The 18064-nt window shown below is 47.5% G+C and overlaps 1 protein-coding gene across 1 annotated transcript; it reads left to right on the top strand.

The window, feature by feature from the left end:
- Positions 1-4156: 4156 nt before the first annotated feature.
- On the top strand, positions 4157-15504 carry LOC144179901 (uncharacterized). Its single transcript, XM_077708324.1, has 3 exons — positions 4157-4241; positions 10631-10686; positions 15052-15504. Exons 1-3 carry the CDS (start codon positions 4157-4159, stop codon positions 15478-15480), a joined length of 570 nt encoding a protein of 189 aa, XP_077564450.1. The 3' UTR covers positions 15481-15504.
- The last annotated feature ends 2560 nt before the right edge of the window (positions 15505-18064 follow it).

Below are 18064 nucleotides of genomic sequence, written 5' to 3'. Positions count from 1 at the left end.
GAGGGTACCAGCAGAGTCTGTCACAGCTACATTTGTTGGGATCACATGCCCAACTGAGATTAAAGTATGGCCACTCATTTATCAGGTAGAGCCTCTCCCTCCCTGGCCTCTTCAGGGGCACAGCTGTTGGCGTTTTGGTCAAGGCATGCAAATAGTCTTCCCGGGGTCGTGCATGCGGTGAGAGTCATTCTGCCGACCTGCCGAGAGGCATTCTGCTGACCTGTGCTTCAGCAAGCTGTGAACGCAGCTTGCTGAATGTCGCAAATTCAGGCTAGAATAACTTTTCCAAAGGTAATCGGTTTCTTTTTCTTAGGAGCACAAAATTTTTTTTAGATATAAAACTACAAGCGCCTAAACTTCTAGAAATAGTTTTCAAAGAAGTTCACATCTCGCTGTAGTTAGCCGCAAATGGCAAACCTACTCCACAAGCCTCCTTGACTGTGTGTCTGCTTTTTATTTAAACGCGCCGTTTTATTGCATACAAAACCAGTTTTTTGTCACTGACTCTTGTTTGCCATGTAAGTTGTAAACGGCAAACAGGGCAATAAGAGTTTTTTTTGTCAAAAAATACTATTTGCGCAGCCATAGGCCTGTTTTGATCCAACGCAATCCCGTTCCAGAACTACCCGCCATTCCCATCAAAGCGCAAGCGCCGCCTCGGTGTTTGCGTTGACACTAGCGACAGTTTCCCTTCTAGCTAATATTGTATGAAACTATGGTTGTAATATCTCAGCGTCGTTACTGCAGTAGGGACCGGGCGACCATTCTATGGCCCCAGCGTCGCCGCAGCGAACAGCACCGCCCGTCGCATGCTTCTCATCAGTGGAATTCAGTTGGCGGTAATCGCAGCGTTGTTTCCATGGCTTTTTGTCGCTCTACTGCGGTGCGGCTTGCAAAGCGTAGATAACCACAAGAACTTTTTTTAGATCGGTAAATCTTTAGCATGGAGGTGACCTTCACGAGGCATGCCACATATGTGATTTATGCCCATACTCAGTAATTCCAAATACAGTAGACTCTCGATAAATGGAACTTCAAGAGACTGGAAAAATTAGTTCCGTTTAACAGAAGTTCCGTTTACTGAGATAGATGTGTAAAAGTGCACATTTGTGTGCATACGCACTCTTCATACCATTTCATGGAACTGAGATGAATGTAGCTGATAGGTTTTTAGGAAGCAAGAAAACTAAAAAAAGGTTTAGGCACAGCATTGACAAAGTTGATTTGGCAACAATTACTCGCTGTGCACTACAAAATGCATAAATTATCTTTGAGTTCTTGTAACTGCGTCTTCACGGAGGTTAGAGGCGTCAACTTCGCGAGTATTACGAGCCACCGAATGTAGAATACGGCAACACGGTAATGAAGGGCGAATAGCACGACGATGGCACTAACAAGGCATAAGGAGCTGAGCCCTATAACCTCAGCGTCTTGAATCGAGACCAAATGACTGGAACGAGAACTGCGATGTTGCATTCGTTGCGCTAACACGGCTGATCACTAACGAGACGAGGCTTACGAGGTCAACGAGGTCAAAAAAACATGGAGGAAGAAAAAAAACAAAAACGAAACAGCCGGAACGGTAAAAAGCTGATTCTTGTCCCGATGGGTTTCACAAGAAGTTCCATTTCTAGTTCCGTTTATGTGGTGACGCCGAAAATTTAGTTCCGATTGCCGGGAGTTTTTTTACGTTATCTGAATACAAAACCAACCAACTTACAGGCTACTGTTCCGTTTAAGAGGCAATTTCGTTTAAGCGATTTCCGTTTATCGAGATTCTACTATAGTAGATGACGCTGACTGCACCAAACTGGAAGTGCAAATCCCTTACTTCGTGCAAATTGTTTATGCGTGCATGCAGTTTGGTGTATCGAGGAATCTATTATGGCTAAATTCGCCTAGAAAGCCGGTAGTGCACCCGATCCAAGAATGCTGCGGTGCTGGCCTTTGGCAGTTGATGATGATACGGCGTCGTGCACTAGCAAAAGACAAATGTTGGGGGTGCCTTCTAAGATTTACCTCAAAACAACAATTCTATGAATGACGCTTCCATAACTTGATTAACTACGGTAGAAATGTGTTTAATTTTACAGAAATAGGCTTACTACAATTATCTGCAATCGTTTACAGAATAAATGCTGCATGATAGTAGAACAATATTGTTTGTCGTGGAAAAGCATTGGTTTACAAGAATTGCAATGGTTGCTGGCAAGTTGGTTAATGGTTTTTTAAAAAACAATTTCTGCGTGGCTGAAGGACAAGAGACAGGAGGGTGCCAAGAACCTGTCCTCAGTTTCACAACTGAATGCTGTGGTCATTTTACAAGCTGCCACCTACGCTTTAAAAATCATGTACTCCGTCTAATGATGATGATTCATCGTAAAGCTTTGTCGGGTGGGTTTCCTTAGTTGCCTTCTGGATTTAAACTTTGACTAGTTTACCTTTGAATTTGACCAGATCTCAGGTTGGTCTTTTGATCCCAGTGTCATTGACTATTTCCCATTTGATTTCGCACAATAGAAGCTTCGTGTTCAATCATCGTTGTCGTTGAAAGGAAAGCTGGATGATTTTGCTGTTTAATTTTGCACACTCGTGCCCCTATCCAAATCTTGACTGCTTCTAGCGTGTTGGAAATGCGTCTAGAGTGCTGGAGGACTTGCACTGGTGCACCCCTATTGCAGGCAACTACTAGCGCATTTTTGGTTTCTTCCCAAGGTATTACATGATTATTTAGGTACTCGGAAAATAACAGTTAAGCAAAAAATAGGCTGACGTTAACACTGTAACGTTTTTTAACTATCGGTGCCAGCCTTTATTCCACACGGAGGTAGTAAAATGGGAAGAGGAGGGGGAATGGTTCGTAGCTCGGGCTCTTGGGTTGTTGAATAACTTTGGCTCTTGATAATATGACCACTACAAACGTGGGAGTTCTGCTTCGGCTCTCAGGCTCCCATGCTGTCACAGTGTCGGTCGCCAAAACTGAAGGCACAAAGCTCACGGTTACAGAAACAAAGTGCAAACTGCCACGTCGTTTCCACGGCCACACTGTAATCAGTCTCGTATGTAAGTACCTTTCTTTTCAAAGCACACGTGTCGGGGTATCCCACCGTTAAGGCTGGCGTGGAAACCGTAGCCATTGAAACCAATGAAGATAATTTGAAGTGGTAGATATTAATACTAATATTTATAGTTTTATTCCTACTCAGATCGTGCAAAGCCAGGCACAGAGAGCTGCAAAAAGTTCTCATGTCAATGTAGCCCATTCCGAAACTTGGGAGCGTGAAATAGTTTACATAGCCGTTAGTGTATTTGTAGAGCGCTGATCAGGCGAGCGAGACGTCACCAGACATCTTGCCGCAACAGGAACCTGATTTTTATTCTCGGTGCGTGGCTCGGACTGCTCACGCAAGCACGTAGATGATGATGATGGAGCGTAGGCGATGATATGTACTGGTGTGGTGATGATGATGCCGCCACAAGGGTCCCCCCCGAGCGCAAAGCGCGGTAAGGAAGTCGGAACATAGCAAAGGGGAGCGGCTGAAGGTCGTTGAATACGTGGGAATGTCCGGCGCAATTGTCTGTGGTGGTCTTTGACGGGCGGCACATGCCAATGAACGTGGCGGGCTGCGGAATGCACTTCGGACGCTTGAGGCACGCCTGTATGTAGAGGCTCTTGAGGAGGATCCAGAGCAGCGTTAGCCATATAGGCAGGCTTGAGCCTCTCGAGGTGAATGGTGTCAGGGCGGCCGTTCATGTCCACGAGGTACGTTTACAAGTGTCGCTGTAGTACCGGGAAAGGGCCGGCGTAGTGAGGTTGGAGTGGCCTGCGAACAGCATCATTGCGCACATAAACGTGGGTGGCATTGCGAAGGTCCGACATGATGTAAACATCTCTCAGCGGGGAAGGTAGTGTAGGCTGAGGTTGAAGTTGCCGAAATAGCATGCGTATTTGCAAATAGTCGCTGGTAGGCAATGACTGTGCTGGCAAGTCGAAGAAATGACCAGGGAGCCGGAGTGTCGAACCAATAACGAGTTCTGCACTGGAACAGGAGAAGTCTGTCTTCAGGGCACATCGAATAGCCAGAAGAGTCAGCGGAAGGTGCTGGACCCACTCGGATGGCGTCTCGTGAGCAGTAAGAGCTACCTTGAGGTGGCGATGAAAGCATTCCACCAGCCTGTTGTTCTGGGGGTGATATGCGGCCGTGTGGAGTCGAGTCGTCCCAAGCAGGTGGAGAAGCTCGGTAAAGAGGGATGATTCAAATTGCCGGCCATGATCCGTGATGGTGGTTGTAGGACAACCTAACCGTGAGGCCCAAGTGGAGACGAACGCTACGGCAACTGTGGTAGCCGTGATGTCAGGGATTGGCATCGCTTCGGGCCATCGCGTGTACCTGTCAACGTGTTTTAACAGGTAGCAGAAACCTTGACAGGTTGGCAGCGGTCTGATGATGTCGATGTGGACCACCGCAAAATGTTCACTGGGTTGGAGGAAGCGTTGACCCGGAGGAACTGGATAGCGCATGACATTGGCTCGTTGACGAGAGGCACAGGCACGGACCCAGTCCTTAATGTTGGCGCTCTTGCGAGGCCATATGAAGCGCGACGAGACGATGCGTTGAGTGGCACGAACACCAGCATGCGCCATGTTGTGCAGCGTGTGGAAAATTGGCCTCCGCATATCCAAGAGGACAAAAGGACGAGGAACAGAAGTGGACAGGTCGTACACGACAGTCACCCCCCTTAAGGGTGACCTCTTTGAGCTTCAGGGTTGTTGGAGATGCCCGGAAGTGGGCCAGCTCTGGGTCCTAGGCCTGAAGCCTGGAGAACCTTGAAAGGTCAAGTGGCTGATGAGGCGACGGTGACACGACCGTGTCGATGCGACTAAGAGTGTCTGCGGGGATGTTGGCGCTGCCGCTGATGTGCCGAATGTCCGTTGTGAACTCAGACACAAACGCAAGTTGCTGTACCTCGCGAGGCATATAAAGAGAGTGACTATGCTCCAAGGCATAAGTCGGGCTTGTGATCCGTGAAGATAGTAAAGGGCCTGCCTTCGACGAGATGGCGGAAGTGGCGCACAGCGAGATAGATAGCGAGTAGCTTTCGGCCAAACACGCTGTAGCATGTCTGTGTAGCAGTGAGACACCTAGAGAAAAAGGCAAGAGGTTGCCAGCTGTCATTGAGCCATTTCTGAAGTACGGCACCAACCGCGATACTGGATGCGTCGGTCATCAGCGCGAGCGGGGCATCTGCTTTTGGATGGAGCAAGAGAGCGGCAACCACTAAGGCACTCTTGATGGTCAAGAACGCTTCTTCAGCAGCTTGGTCCCAAGGCAGTGCAGAATCACCAGATTTAGTACCAAGGAGGTTGTCTAATGGCGCGTGTAGCGTGGCACAGTTAGCGTGGTATAAAATGGCGGTGAAAATTCACCATGCTGAGGAACTGACGAAGTTTTGGAAATTTCTTATGGCCTCGACTTTTGTAGAAAGAGGTCTGATGCCAGTGGAGTCGAGGTGATGGCCAAGGAATTCGAGCGATGACACTCCGAACTCACTTTTCGCCACATTGATGACGATGACACATTAATGACGAGGCCCAGCTGCTTGAGGTTGGGCCTATGATACTGAGCTCCAACATGTGATCAAACTCTTCACGGGTGACCTTGTCTTTGTTGGGGGCAAGCCGTCAGGGCCGAGAGAAGACAGGGGGGCCTTTCGTGGGCATGTGGTGACGAACGTCATGTTTGACGGGCTTATTCCAGTCGGGTGGCGATGTCAACTCTGGAAACTCCTGCAGCAAGGCCGCGAATGGCCCTTCGGCGACAATGGCGAAAGAACGTGCCACATCTGTAGTCGCTGGCGCAGCAATGCCTTGTATGGAAAGAAATGTGGTGGTATCGAGGAGATGTCGCCGCTTGACATCGACAAGGAGGCCATGATGCGTGAGAATATCGGCTCCGGTGATCGCACAACCGACGTTAGCCACCATGAAAATCCATCGAAACGCTCTGCGGAGTCCCAGGTTCAGCGGGACTGAGCGCTGCTTGTACACGGGGATCCTGGTACTATTTACAGCTTGGAGGTACATGATCGCCGAGGTGGACGAGCGCTCCACCCGTGTAGCGCGCAGGATACTGACCTGGGCTCCCGTATCAACCAGGAACCTTTGTCCAGTTGTACGGTCAACTACATAGAAAAGGCGGCACTCACTGAGGCCTTCCACTGGTGGCCGTTAGTGGTCGGCCATGCGGTTTCCCCGACCAGGAGCATGAAAGCCGACAGTGGCGAGCCTAGTCGCCAAAGTTAGGGTGGTAATAGCAAAGGCCTGTTCCTGGAGAGCTACGGTGGAAACGCTCGGCCGAAGGTGATTGGCGTCAGCGCCTGCCCGGTGTAGAGATACCCCTGCTCGTACGGGCCACAACGAGCTGGTCGAGGCGGTAGCACAGCCGGTCCACATCGGATGGAGCGTATCGTGGGTTTGTAGCGTAACTTGACAAATGAGAGCGCGGCAGTGGAGGCAACTTGATGGGGTGGCGCCACAATGTCCACATCATCTTGTAAGCCAAGGCAGCAAGCGCATTCAAATCTGTTGTGGAGGAAGCGGCCAAAACCATCTGCACGATAGCTGGAAGGCGCTGAAGAAACAGCTCGTGCACCAAAGCGTCGTCCATGGTGTGTGCACTAGGGCCAAGAAGTTGCCGTATGTGTCGTAACAACTGGCACGGGCGCCGGTCGTCGAGCTCTTCCATGGACAACACTTGCCGCGAGTGCTCAGACAGGGCAGTCCGTTTGAGCTAGGCCGCTTTAAGCTGGTCGTGTGGCCTTGCCAGTAGAGCGGCAGTAAACGCAGCTACAATGTCCGCAACCTCATCCACCACAGTGGCCGGAAGAGACGTGATGACGTGGCAGACTTCAACTGCGACGTAATCTTGGCCAGCTCAAAACAGCACTCGACCTGCAGGAACCAGGTAGTAGGATTTTGATCCCAATATGGGGGCAGCAGGGGCGTGGCGGTAGATGTGGCGATTTTCTGGTCGCCGTCAGCCATGGCTCCACTTTCTGCCCGGTGACAGGCAACGGTAATCGAATCACGTCCAGGTCACCAATTGTTGAGCGCCGATCAGGCGAGAGAGACGGCACCAGACGTCTTGCCGCAACAGGAACCTGATTTTTATTCTCTGCACGTGGCTCGGACTGCTCACGCAAGCACCCGTGGTAGATGATGATGATGACGGAGCATAGGTGATGATGATGGGCGCTGCTGTGGTGATGATGATAATGCTGCTACATATTTAATCAGAAACGAATACTAACAATAGTAGTTTTATTAGTACTCAGAACAGGTGGAGCCAAGTGTAGATTGCTGCAAAAAGCACTGGGGTCATTCTAGCCCACACCCAACTTTAGAAGCGTCTGACAATTTTACATAGCCTTTATTGCATCTAAGAACCCAACACATCTGTCTAGACTTCGTTTCTTCTCACATATCCGCTCACAACACCACCAAAACGTTCAAAGCACCGAAGCAAACATGGCAAAAACAATGGGAGGCTGCGTAGTTCAATGCACCGGCTCATTCCAGTAACGAGGGGAGTGCCGAGTGGTGGCGCCACCTGTCCAGCTGCCCGGTCCCTATGAAGAGGAGTCCATAGACCATTTCGTACTATCGTGCAGGGGGAGACAGCTGCGCATATTCCGCAGACTTGATACAAATTTGTTTTCCTGCGCCAGGCTGCTCCAAAAGCTTGAAAATTGCAAAAAATGTGCCAAACTACTCCAAAACAGTCTGAGAACCAAGGATTTTAACGCTCCCGTCAGTTTCAATAGGGAAAAATACGTACTGACAGCATAATTTTCCAGCACCCCCAAGGTGATGCTGTTTGTAAAGGTTTAATTGATTGATCATTCAATAAAAAAACCCGCATAAAATTGTTCCCGATATAGTTTTTTCGAAAGTCGCAATGTCGGGTTGCACATGTTATATTCTGTGCGTTTTTAAAATTTTCTCATTGAAAACCATAGCAAAGTCCAGTAGAAAAAGTACTTGTGCGCTGAGGCGACAAACTACTTGTGTAAGTTGAAAAACAGCAATGTTTGGAGCGCCGTATCACCGGAACGACATTACTGGGCGTCGCCATCTTGGTGTTGTGAAGATTGGAAAACATGGTTGTCGGGCGAAGCAGTTGCTCAAGGTTCAGGCAGAGTGCTCTTCACAGAGTTTTACCGTGGTTATGGAGCTGGCTTGGTTTACTTTTAGTCGTTTTGATCTGTTGCGGGAAGTTGCATGACTTAAAAGACGGGAGTTCATTAAAAAGAATGTGGTGCTCGCGAATTCGTCGTGTTTCGACCTTGAGTGTGAGGAGCGGTGTGTGCTTGAAGTGAAATTTCGGACTTATTGCGGCGTTATAAAACGCTGAGTTATTGGTGCCTTTGACAGCGAGCTTGCGAACGGCCGGAATGGGATGATCGACACTTCAGAAGTGGCAGCGCTGGCTACGTGGCCGCAAAATATACAAGCAGTGTCTGATAGAGGGATGGGCTATTATTGCAAGCTAGTAATAATGGGCCATTTATCTGAAGTGAAATTTAATGCCAAAAGGGAGGTGGCTAGACATACCAACGTTATTAAAATAACTATCGTAGTCAACGCGCACCTTGGGGATTGAAATGGGAGGGCTAGTGGTGTGCGACAACTGTCACATCTCTGCGCAGCTTTTGCTGTGGCTCTGCACTCGTGCGTAAAGCGGAGTCTGGGATTACGAAAACAATAATTTCGGCATTCACATGATACTAAAAATGCCTTATGATTGCTTACTTTATCAATTCAATATTAACAACGGCACTCCACGCTATCTATGCATAGAACCTTTAGTAAATCTACACAAGAATTTAAAAATGGCTTCTAAAAATATAGTGCAGTTCGTACCTTCGTATACTCTGGCATAAAATACTTTATTGAAAGGCTGTTCCAGTGTTATGTACGTTCAAAACCGATTGAAATGTGCATTTTCTCCCCCGAGTTGCCAAAAGTTTGATTTTTTAGGCTCCTTAGTGACATAATAAATGGCATTCTTCTGCTCCAAATCCAGGTTCTTCTGCTCCAAAATTGAGATTTCGCTGCTCCAAAAACTGCTCCCAAATCTGATTCAGCTGTCTCACCCCTGATCGTGTCAACATTTACCAGCTTCTGGTCTAAGCTTGAAGTGCTGCTGCGCTGCCTTGGGTTTGCCATGTCAGCGGTGGCATTACTTTCATTGGGGGCTTCTGAGATGGGGCTGAGCCACCGGGATGTTTGCTCTTCCCTCCTGAGCTTTATTGGGAATTGTAATCGATTGTTTGTACAATTTGCAGTTATATAATTTACTGTCACTTATATAATTTACTCTCACTTTGAATTGTTCATTCTTTCTTTCCTAATTGATCAATCGAAAATCATTTGTAGCCTTGTAAATTTATCTTTATACAGTGCCCCGTAATTAGAGAAAGAACTTTTTTCTTCTCCAACTTCTAATGCTTGGTCGATCCCCTGATTGGGTATGTGCCACACAATCGAGCTTGGGCTTTTTGGAATGTTGTCAAGGTCGGTGGGGTGTTCCAGGCTCCAGAGTCCTGAATGCCAGATGTATACCCTTGCCGACTCCCGAGTGTCTTGTCGAACCTCCCGCATTCCGGGAAGCCGTGGCCATTCCGTTCGTCACCTCAGGGTGGCTCGCGGTTCAGGCCCAAGTCGAGGCACAGAACCTCGCCGTGGTCCCAAGGCCTGACGTGGGGCGTCTCCAACGATACCAGCGCACCAAAGAAGCACTTCCCTAAGCGACCACAATGCATCCTCAATTGGTCAGCGGTGGGCCCTTGCGGCGTACTCGAGGTGCCACAGCAGGCACTAAAGATCTCTCCGCGGTGGCTGATCTGCATTGAATGCTCTGAGACCAGTGCCTTGACTTTTCCGTAAAACGAGACTTGTCTACGAGAGCTAATTAAGTCTCGTGGGTTTTTGTCAATCCATTGCTGTCTCCAGGGCACCCTCTCCCTCGCAGCTCTTATTATTTTTATTCTCGCCATATTTTCGCTTGAGTGAAATATGCATGTGTGATGTGTTGTACCCATTGTTCACACTCCGTCCAAAGGTCTTGTGCGAGGTTCTATTGGGGTTCTTCATCAAATCGGTCATAATCATTTAAATCGCTATGACTCAGTTGCGCTGTATTTGTTGCCAGCGTGTTCCAAAAGGTAAGTTTCGATGGACGTGATTCATTTTAGTGCATTTTTTGCGAAATACACACTTCCAGAACCCACAATGCAAACTAAACTGTCAGCAAACTGCTGGTAATAACGAAACGTGTCTGGTGCATCATATTACCGATGGTCTCTCCAGTGTCATTTCAGAGCTAGTAGCACGAAGAAGCTCTGCGCTCTCCTGAACAGCATGCTCTCTCAGTAGGTGTCTCAATTCATTCGACAGTCGAGCACCCACAGACTCATGTACACAAAACGCCACTTCCATATGGAAGTGCTTGTTGGAATTCTGAATTATCGAGCAGGCATGAAAGCACCTCAGTCCGTCCAGCGGCTTGTAGATTTAGCTTTGTGACTCGCAGAACTTAAGCATGCTTTTCATGCTCCACATATGCAGGCATCAACCCCTTTGGCGAGCACCGGAGCTACTGGGACGAAAAAATCATGCTGAAGGCCCGCCATCTGCATTCTGACCTGGCCATGATAATCAAGTTCATTTTGCGTGACCAAGAAGTCAAATCATCTGCTGCCGGTCTCCCTTAGTCCTACCAAGCATCTGAGCCTAGCTGTATTTTCTGTTGAGAAAGAACAGGCCAGCTGTTCAGCCCAGAAAGAGAGCCATGCTTCGAAATTTCTTGTGTTGCATGTGATGGTCCTAGCAACATTTGGTTACACTGATAATGGTGCACAAATCATTGCTGCCACCTTCGTCACTGCTTGAGCTTGTCGCTCATTTGTTATGAACTGCTGTGTCATTTCCCATTCTTGGACCTTGTTCAGTGCCCCTTATTTGCCACCTGATGCGGCTGTGGTTGTTATCTTCCGAATATGGGATGTGCTCAGCTGTTGCTCAGTGGATGTGCAGTTTTTGCTAAAATTTTCTAGATCAAGCTGAAAGCGTGCAGGCCGCGTAAAATTCAATGTTCAAGCTTACATTCTGAGTGAAGCTGAAATGATTTATGCCCGAAAACTAGAGAAAACACCTTTCTTTCTTGCTGACATAAAACATTATTGTCACATTTAAAGGTAAAGCTTTTTTTGAATTGTTTGTGGTAGAGAAGGCCTAGGATTGGCCTAGAAAATTTTGACAAAGTGTGTGCTTATGTGGTGTATTAACAATGCCGTGTGTCAAAGATAAATTTTTAGTTGATTTAACACTTTACACCCGTACTTACCACGGCATACCTATTTGACATCAGGTTGATAGTCTAATTTCTTTCCCATCCCTAAGGGAGGCTTCGGTCAGTTGTAAAAATTGTCGTTTTAAATTTATAAGCCATTTTTTAGGGCTTTATGGGTGATTTACGTTCCTTTTTAATGGGCAAAGTGCAGTTGAAAGTGCTTCTTTCCTCCTACCATCCTGCCTGCTGGATTGCTGGTATTGTCCATGACAACTGTATGCCATGACCTCGGGACTAAATTTAAAGGCTGGCTAGCATGGTTAACATGCACCGAACAAAGGCAAAACTGCTGGGACACCTTATGGTGTAGTGAATGCGAACGCATTAATGTGTCATTGCAAATATGCCCATTCATTATCATTTCCCCCTTGCACCTTTCTCTTTTCCCATATACGCACTGCTTGCCACCATCTGATGGTATCACATGATTTCAGGTTTCAGTAGATGATGCATGATGGCACTGTTATTGTTCACCGAGTGCAGGCATTTCGCAGAAACGCACATTGTTACTCGCTTGATTGTTAGTTTCATAATCAGCATGCCCGAAGTACAAATTTTGGCCTTGGTACATGTTTATAATGTGCACTTCCAAGTCAAAGGCCACAATGCATTCAGTAGGTTCACCTTTTTGGTTAGCTAGAGCTATTGAGCCACTGTGGCGTTGGGGATGCCTGCTTCTCTTGAATTTCAGAGGCCCCGGGATTGACTCCCTCCCACATTCGCATTTACTCAATTTTTTTTTCGACTCAATTGCTCTACTTTGTTTATGGGAGCTATCCTGGAAAGTGTGCTGTCAATTTGAGCATTCATTCACTTTTTTGTATTCCCTGAGATACCGACCTTTCTTTGGGGTGTGTGTGAACCACCTGTCAGCCACGTTGCACGCTATCTTTTCAACATGGCGACACCGGGTTTTTTTACCTACGAAGTTGACTGGTGCCTTTATATAAGCAGTCCATTGTAACAAGGAAAAGGCTTAGTTTTGGCTGATACAGCACGGAAACAGGTTTAAAACTAATAAGGGGTCGCCATGGTGTGTGTGTGAGGTTTTCTGCTCTCCCATGTGCTGCAAATAAGCCGAGACTCTGGACTTTGCTAACTAAATAAATAATCGCGCATCAGACACTTCATAATGTAGCCACAAGCTCCATTCGATTCAGAAGCAGTGTATGGCAACGGTGCAGAGAAATTTTTGTGGTGCCGGTGCCGTGCACCACAGCTGCACCGTCAGCAGTGCCCCTGCGGGTTTACAATCGAGCGAGGTGCAGGCATTGTCGTCTGCTAATCATCCTTGCCTGTCGTCCTCCACAAGTGGATGTTTTCGGCCATCTGGGATGTACCGTACAATGCGAAGTTCATCCCACGTGTCTTTGAGCTTGACGTACATCTTCATGTGGTCGCCGCAACTACCAGTAGCCGCCTGCCAACCCACAACACCCAACTACAGCGCGCGCTCATGGCACCGAATCGCTGCACCTTCCGTAGCAGGTGCACCAGTTCTCTGCACCGGGGCTGCACCGTGAGCAATCGAGGGATGCGGTGCATGGCACCATTCCTGCAGCAGCGAATCGAGCGCTTTGGTGCAGCGCACCGTGCTCCGATTCAGGCATTGGAGGGAATCGCGTCTGAATCGAATGGTGTTACAAATAGGATCTGCAGTATTTTGCTTTTGTATCTAAGTTCATTTTGCGGACTACTTTGTGTTAGCAAATTCGTGACGTGACTACCGTGGATAGAAACTAATCTGATTAATTTGTTCAAAGTGAATTAAACGCAATTTTTCTTTGTAGGCTCCCAAACAGTTGCCAAAAACATAGCCCTGTATCTGGTCGCTTCACTGCAAAGGGGGTTTAAAGGCTATTGTCGTCAGCCACCCCATCCCCGTAGCTCCTTCTTTGCTCCAACCCCTCACGCAATTCCGTCCCCTCTCGCTCCTGTTGCAAAGAGTTGAACAGAAGTTTGTTCAATGCAATTCAATTTTTCCGCCATCACACTGCTTGCCCCTATCTGTTGGGTCAGTGCACACCCTTTTCTTTATCTTTTGTTTCCTGCCCTGCCTTGAACAGCACTAATGCACGGTCTATTTTTTTGTGGTTGCTTTTATCTCACACATGCTAAAGTCATCCTTCGCCCATTGCTAACGGTCTGATTTTTTCCTGGATATCAAAACCAACCCGGGGTCTATTCCTTATTCAAAGAACAAGGGTCCTGCTGTTTATTTACATTGTGACTCAAATGGTGCCCGAGGTTTCCTTTGCAGTAAATAATGAGAGCATATATTACTTATGCCTGCAGGCTTAGTTGTGTGGAAGGGGTCAGCTAATATATATCTTATTTTTACAAATGGTTTCAACTTTTGGCTGGAAGACTGTGTCGAGGGATGTACAGATAAAAAAAATGGGGTCCTTAGGTAACTAAGAAAGACTGTCTTTTAAGGCCCACTCCACTCAGTTTCTACGTCTTGAAAACCATATTTTTATATAGCCTGCATAAAAAAACTGCAGGATACATATAATGACAGCTGAAATATGCGTATGCAAGGCCTACATAAAAAAATCTAAAATTTTGAAACCGAAATCGGAAAGAGCGCGGACATTTTGGCCAAGCTGAAGTGGTAATCTTCCCAGCTGGCCAGTTCACAACAACGTCGCTGATAAAATCAGCCCCTCCTTATTGAGGTGTGCTTGCAGTGCTTGGAAGCGTGTCATGTTTGCCCTCGCTGTGCCGACGTTCTCCGTGGCCGTCGCAATCTTGCACTGCTTGCGCTTTCCCTCATACGGGCATGAAGTGTGGGACTTCCGTTGGTAAAAGTGATGCTTCTTACCACTCACGATAAGGATATAGAAATGATATGATGTGATGCGCGAAGCTAGCGAGTTAGATGATGTGCACGGCTCCACAGAACAGAGAAAATTTCAGGCCTCACAAGTGGCGGCAGGCAGTGGCGATCCCCATTTCGCATCACATGATTTAAATACCCAGTAGGAGCTCTCAAAATGGCCAGGAAGAAGTATTTCTTTTATTTTTTACATGGAGATGCGAAGCTGGCAAGTGGCTCGAGAGAAGGCTTGATCTACCTTTCAAGCGACCAAAAAGGTGGCTTGCCATGCTGCCGTGTGGCAAAAACTCTGAAAGATGGCCAAAATTCGGCTTCATTATGTGATTTCTTGGGTCACCATGAATCAATCAGACACGTATTTTGCTTAGTTCTCGTTTGTATCTCGTTATTTTGTTTTTCCCATGAAAGAGAAATAATCAAAGATGATTTATGTAAAAACAAAAAATACATATTTTCCCAAAAATGGGGATTTTTCGACCTGCGTGTACCCACAAGTGAACCACAAGGAGTTTCACGCAAGTAAATACTAGCAACGCGTCACACCTTTGCTGCCTAACCATCTGGAAATAGTACATGGGCACATTTTTTATGTGCTTGTTACGAACAGATTACGATTTAAATATTTTGAAAGCCTCCCGAACGAACGACTGGTGAGCCAGGAAAAAAAGGGAGAGGGCTCATCCGTGGGCTTGCAGAGAGCAACTCGCCTGGCACCTGTAGAACTCATTCCCTCCCCTTTTGTGCTCGTTCTTTCCCCTTCCATTTCATTGAGGCACTGCCACTGCTTGAAGGTCTCAGTGCTTGCCCACCATCCCTGTTGCAGGCTCCCCTTCCTCCTCCTCAGGCGGCCACGGGGCGCAGCGAGGTTCCCCACCAGGTTGTCGGCAGCGGTGCTGCCAGCAGTGCAGCTACACCACACAATGTCCGAGCAAGCTGAAGAGGCACCAGCGTATACACACAGGCGAGCGCCCCTTCCAGTGCAGCCACTGTGGCAAGGCCTTCATCGAGAAGGGCAACCTCGTCACCCACCTGCGCGTCCACACGGGCGAGCGCCCCTTCCTTTGCCACCTGTGCCCCAGCGCCTTCACTCAGGTTAATGCCCTGGTCGGCCACGTGCGCAGCCACACAGGGGAGAGGCCCTTCCACTGCCGCTTCTGCCCCGAGGCCTTCAAACACCGCCCCCAGAAGAAGGCACACGAGCAGAAGGCGCACAACCACCACCAGTAGTGCAGCAGGACGGGAAGGCCCTAGCCAGGTTTGTGTGCAGACACTCACTCCAACGAAATCGGAGGGGGTCGAGCCCCTCATTATGGAATGTTACGTAGAAGGGTGAAGGAGCACGCCAACAGGTGCAGGATCGGTAGAAAGCCCGTTTTGTCCTACGACGAGACATGGCTCCAAGCTAAGATTTTGTCCTCACACTTTGGCCTCACCAGCCGGGTGGCAATTGCTCCAGTCTAGTGTGGGAAGGCAGAATGTGGGTGAATCTTGTGGCAGACAGTGGCCTCCCCTGGTGGTCACATCTGCTTTGTGCTGAGGGCTGGCCCACCACCATGGAGTGCTCATTTGAATGGGCACTGCAGCTTAGCCGACTGATGCAAGAAAAGATGCACTTGTGAAATGGTAGAGCCACAATGCGTCGCCATGTATAGGTGTGCAAGTGCATATACTGTGTGTCGGTCTCTTATGTAACCGTGATGTTGCCTTCTGTCGGTAAACAGCAGTTGGCCTTCAGTGCTTGTACACAGTTCTCCTTGCCCTTATGACGGGACGTTACAGAGAAAGGTCGTGCAGCACGCCAACACATGCAGGACTCGTTAAGAGCTTATTCTGTCTTACGGCGAGACATGGCTCCAAGCTAAGATTATGTCCTTATACTTTGGCCTCGCCAGCCAGGTGGCAATGGCTCTACTCTAGTGCGGGAAGTGTGATTGCAAGTGGGAATTGTGGCAGACAGTGGCGTCCTCTGGTGGTCACATCTGCTTTGTGCTGAGTGCCGGCCCACCACCATTGAGTGCTCATTTGAGCAGCACTGCCGCTTTGTGCAAGGAAAAATATGCACGCCTCGTGAAAGGGGGGAGCCACAATGCATCACCATGTATAGGTGTGCAAGACACCGTCACGGTCTCTTATGTGACCGTGATGATGCCTTCTGTTGGTAAACAGCAGTTGGCATCCAGTGCTTGTCCACAGTTGTCCTTGTACAGGTACTTTTAAGGGGCAACTAAAAATACTCAGAGGGAGCAAACACAACAAACATGAACTGCAGCCAACTATGTGATTAAGTTTATTTCCGCTGTCGTAACAAATGAGAACAAATCGTAATGAAAAAACGATAGCACGGTTCGTGTCGTGAATTTCAATGACAGATACAGAACACTGGTATAATGATACTAAAAATATTTTGCCACTATGCTGTGTTTCTATATCTTTGATATATTTGCTAAATGTCCTACGTAAACTTCCATGGTCAGATGGCATTGCTCTATGTCGATGTGCTTCTTCAATTTTTATTGTTCAAAGTTGATTGAACCTTAACATTCGGTTTCCCTGAATCATTCAACAAGTGGCTGCTTATTGATCTCTTTTCAGAGATGCGTTGTCTGAAAAAAGTGAAGGAGACAATGGAGACACAGGAGCCCTTAGTGGCTGCTTTCTTCCAAAATGTTGTCGTTAGTATAAGCAGTTCTTCCCCCAATTTAAATGATCCCTCCACTCTTCTATTTGCGCCTTCAGGTCTTCTATGTTATGTGTGCAAAGACCATAATGCGTTAAAATTCAGCGGTATTGCTTCGCCACAAGATATCCATGCCTAACATTGCATCACTTGTTGCTGAAATGTACAGCTCCTGTAAATTTGTGGTTGATACTACTTCTTCTAGTATCCAAACAATTCGTTACATTTTTTAACAGTAAACCTTAGGTGGTGCCGTGCTCCGGTTTATGGCAGTGCGATCTGTTATGCTTGGAGTTCATCAAGCCTCCGTGTCTAACATGCACAGATGTATATTGAAAATAGACGTGGACATCTAATGCAGAATAAGCGAGCATTTAACCAAAATGCTCAGCCTGCCAAAATGTAATGTTTTGTAATGTCTAGGCCATGTTTTAAGTTTTTCTTTTTGATATTCTCAGTAAGAAAACCATCTTCAAAAGTACCATTTTTCTTATATCATCTTGCCCGCCGAATGCTGACATTGTTCATGATTCTTATATCATCTTGCCCGCCGAATGCTGACAGTGTTCATGACAACAGAATTTAGTAAATTGCTTGAACATTTAGTATGTGTTGATCATGTACTATGTTTGCGTGAAGAAACAAAATTTTGAGGACACCTGACATTATGAATGCGAAAGTACAGGTGTCCTGTGACCAAACATATCCTCTCATTGCCATATTCATCATTCCCCCTTTGTGTCTTCCCTGGTTTGTACAAGCCTTCAAGACTTGTACGGGGCAAAGGGTGTCTGCTACCATTATCCCATGACGTCTAGTGGTAATTCTCTTTCATGCTGCCTAGTTGATCCAACGGTTGCTTGAGGAGGTTTATCAGGTGGGTCCCTCTGTTGTTCTCTCGAATGTGGGGACTCGAAGTCTGATCTGTCTTGCATATGAGGTATACCTCTTAGCCTTCTATCGATAAGCGGACGCAGCCCTGTGTCGTGCAGCGTGCAGTCGGCCATGTCAACGTTGTGGATTATCCCAAAAAAGAGAAAGTCCTCGTCCCCCTCAGTTGGGCCTGTGGGAGCTGATGCCCGTGACAGTCAGCATCGCTGTGCTTGTTTCCGAACTTGTACACGACCGTGACGT

Source organism: Haemaphysalis longicornis, unplaced genomic scaffold (genome assembly GCF_048455015.1).
Source record: "Haemaphysalis longicornis isolate Haplotype H1 unplaced genomic scaffold, Haemaphysalis longicornis Haplotype H1 scaffold_4, whole genome shotgun sequence".
Lineage (NCBI taxonomy): Eukaryota > Metazoa > Arthropoda > Arachnida > Ixodida > Ixodidae > Haemaphysalis > Haemaphysalis longicornis.
The sequence above is the reverse complement of the archived record's forward strand: the minus strand, read 5'-3'. Positions and strand labels throughout refer to the sequence as shown.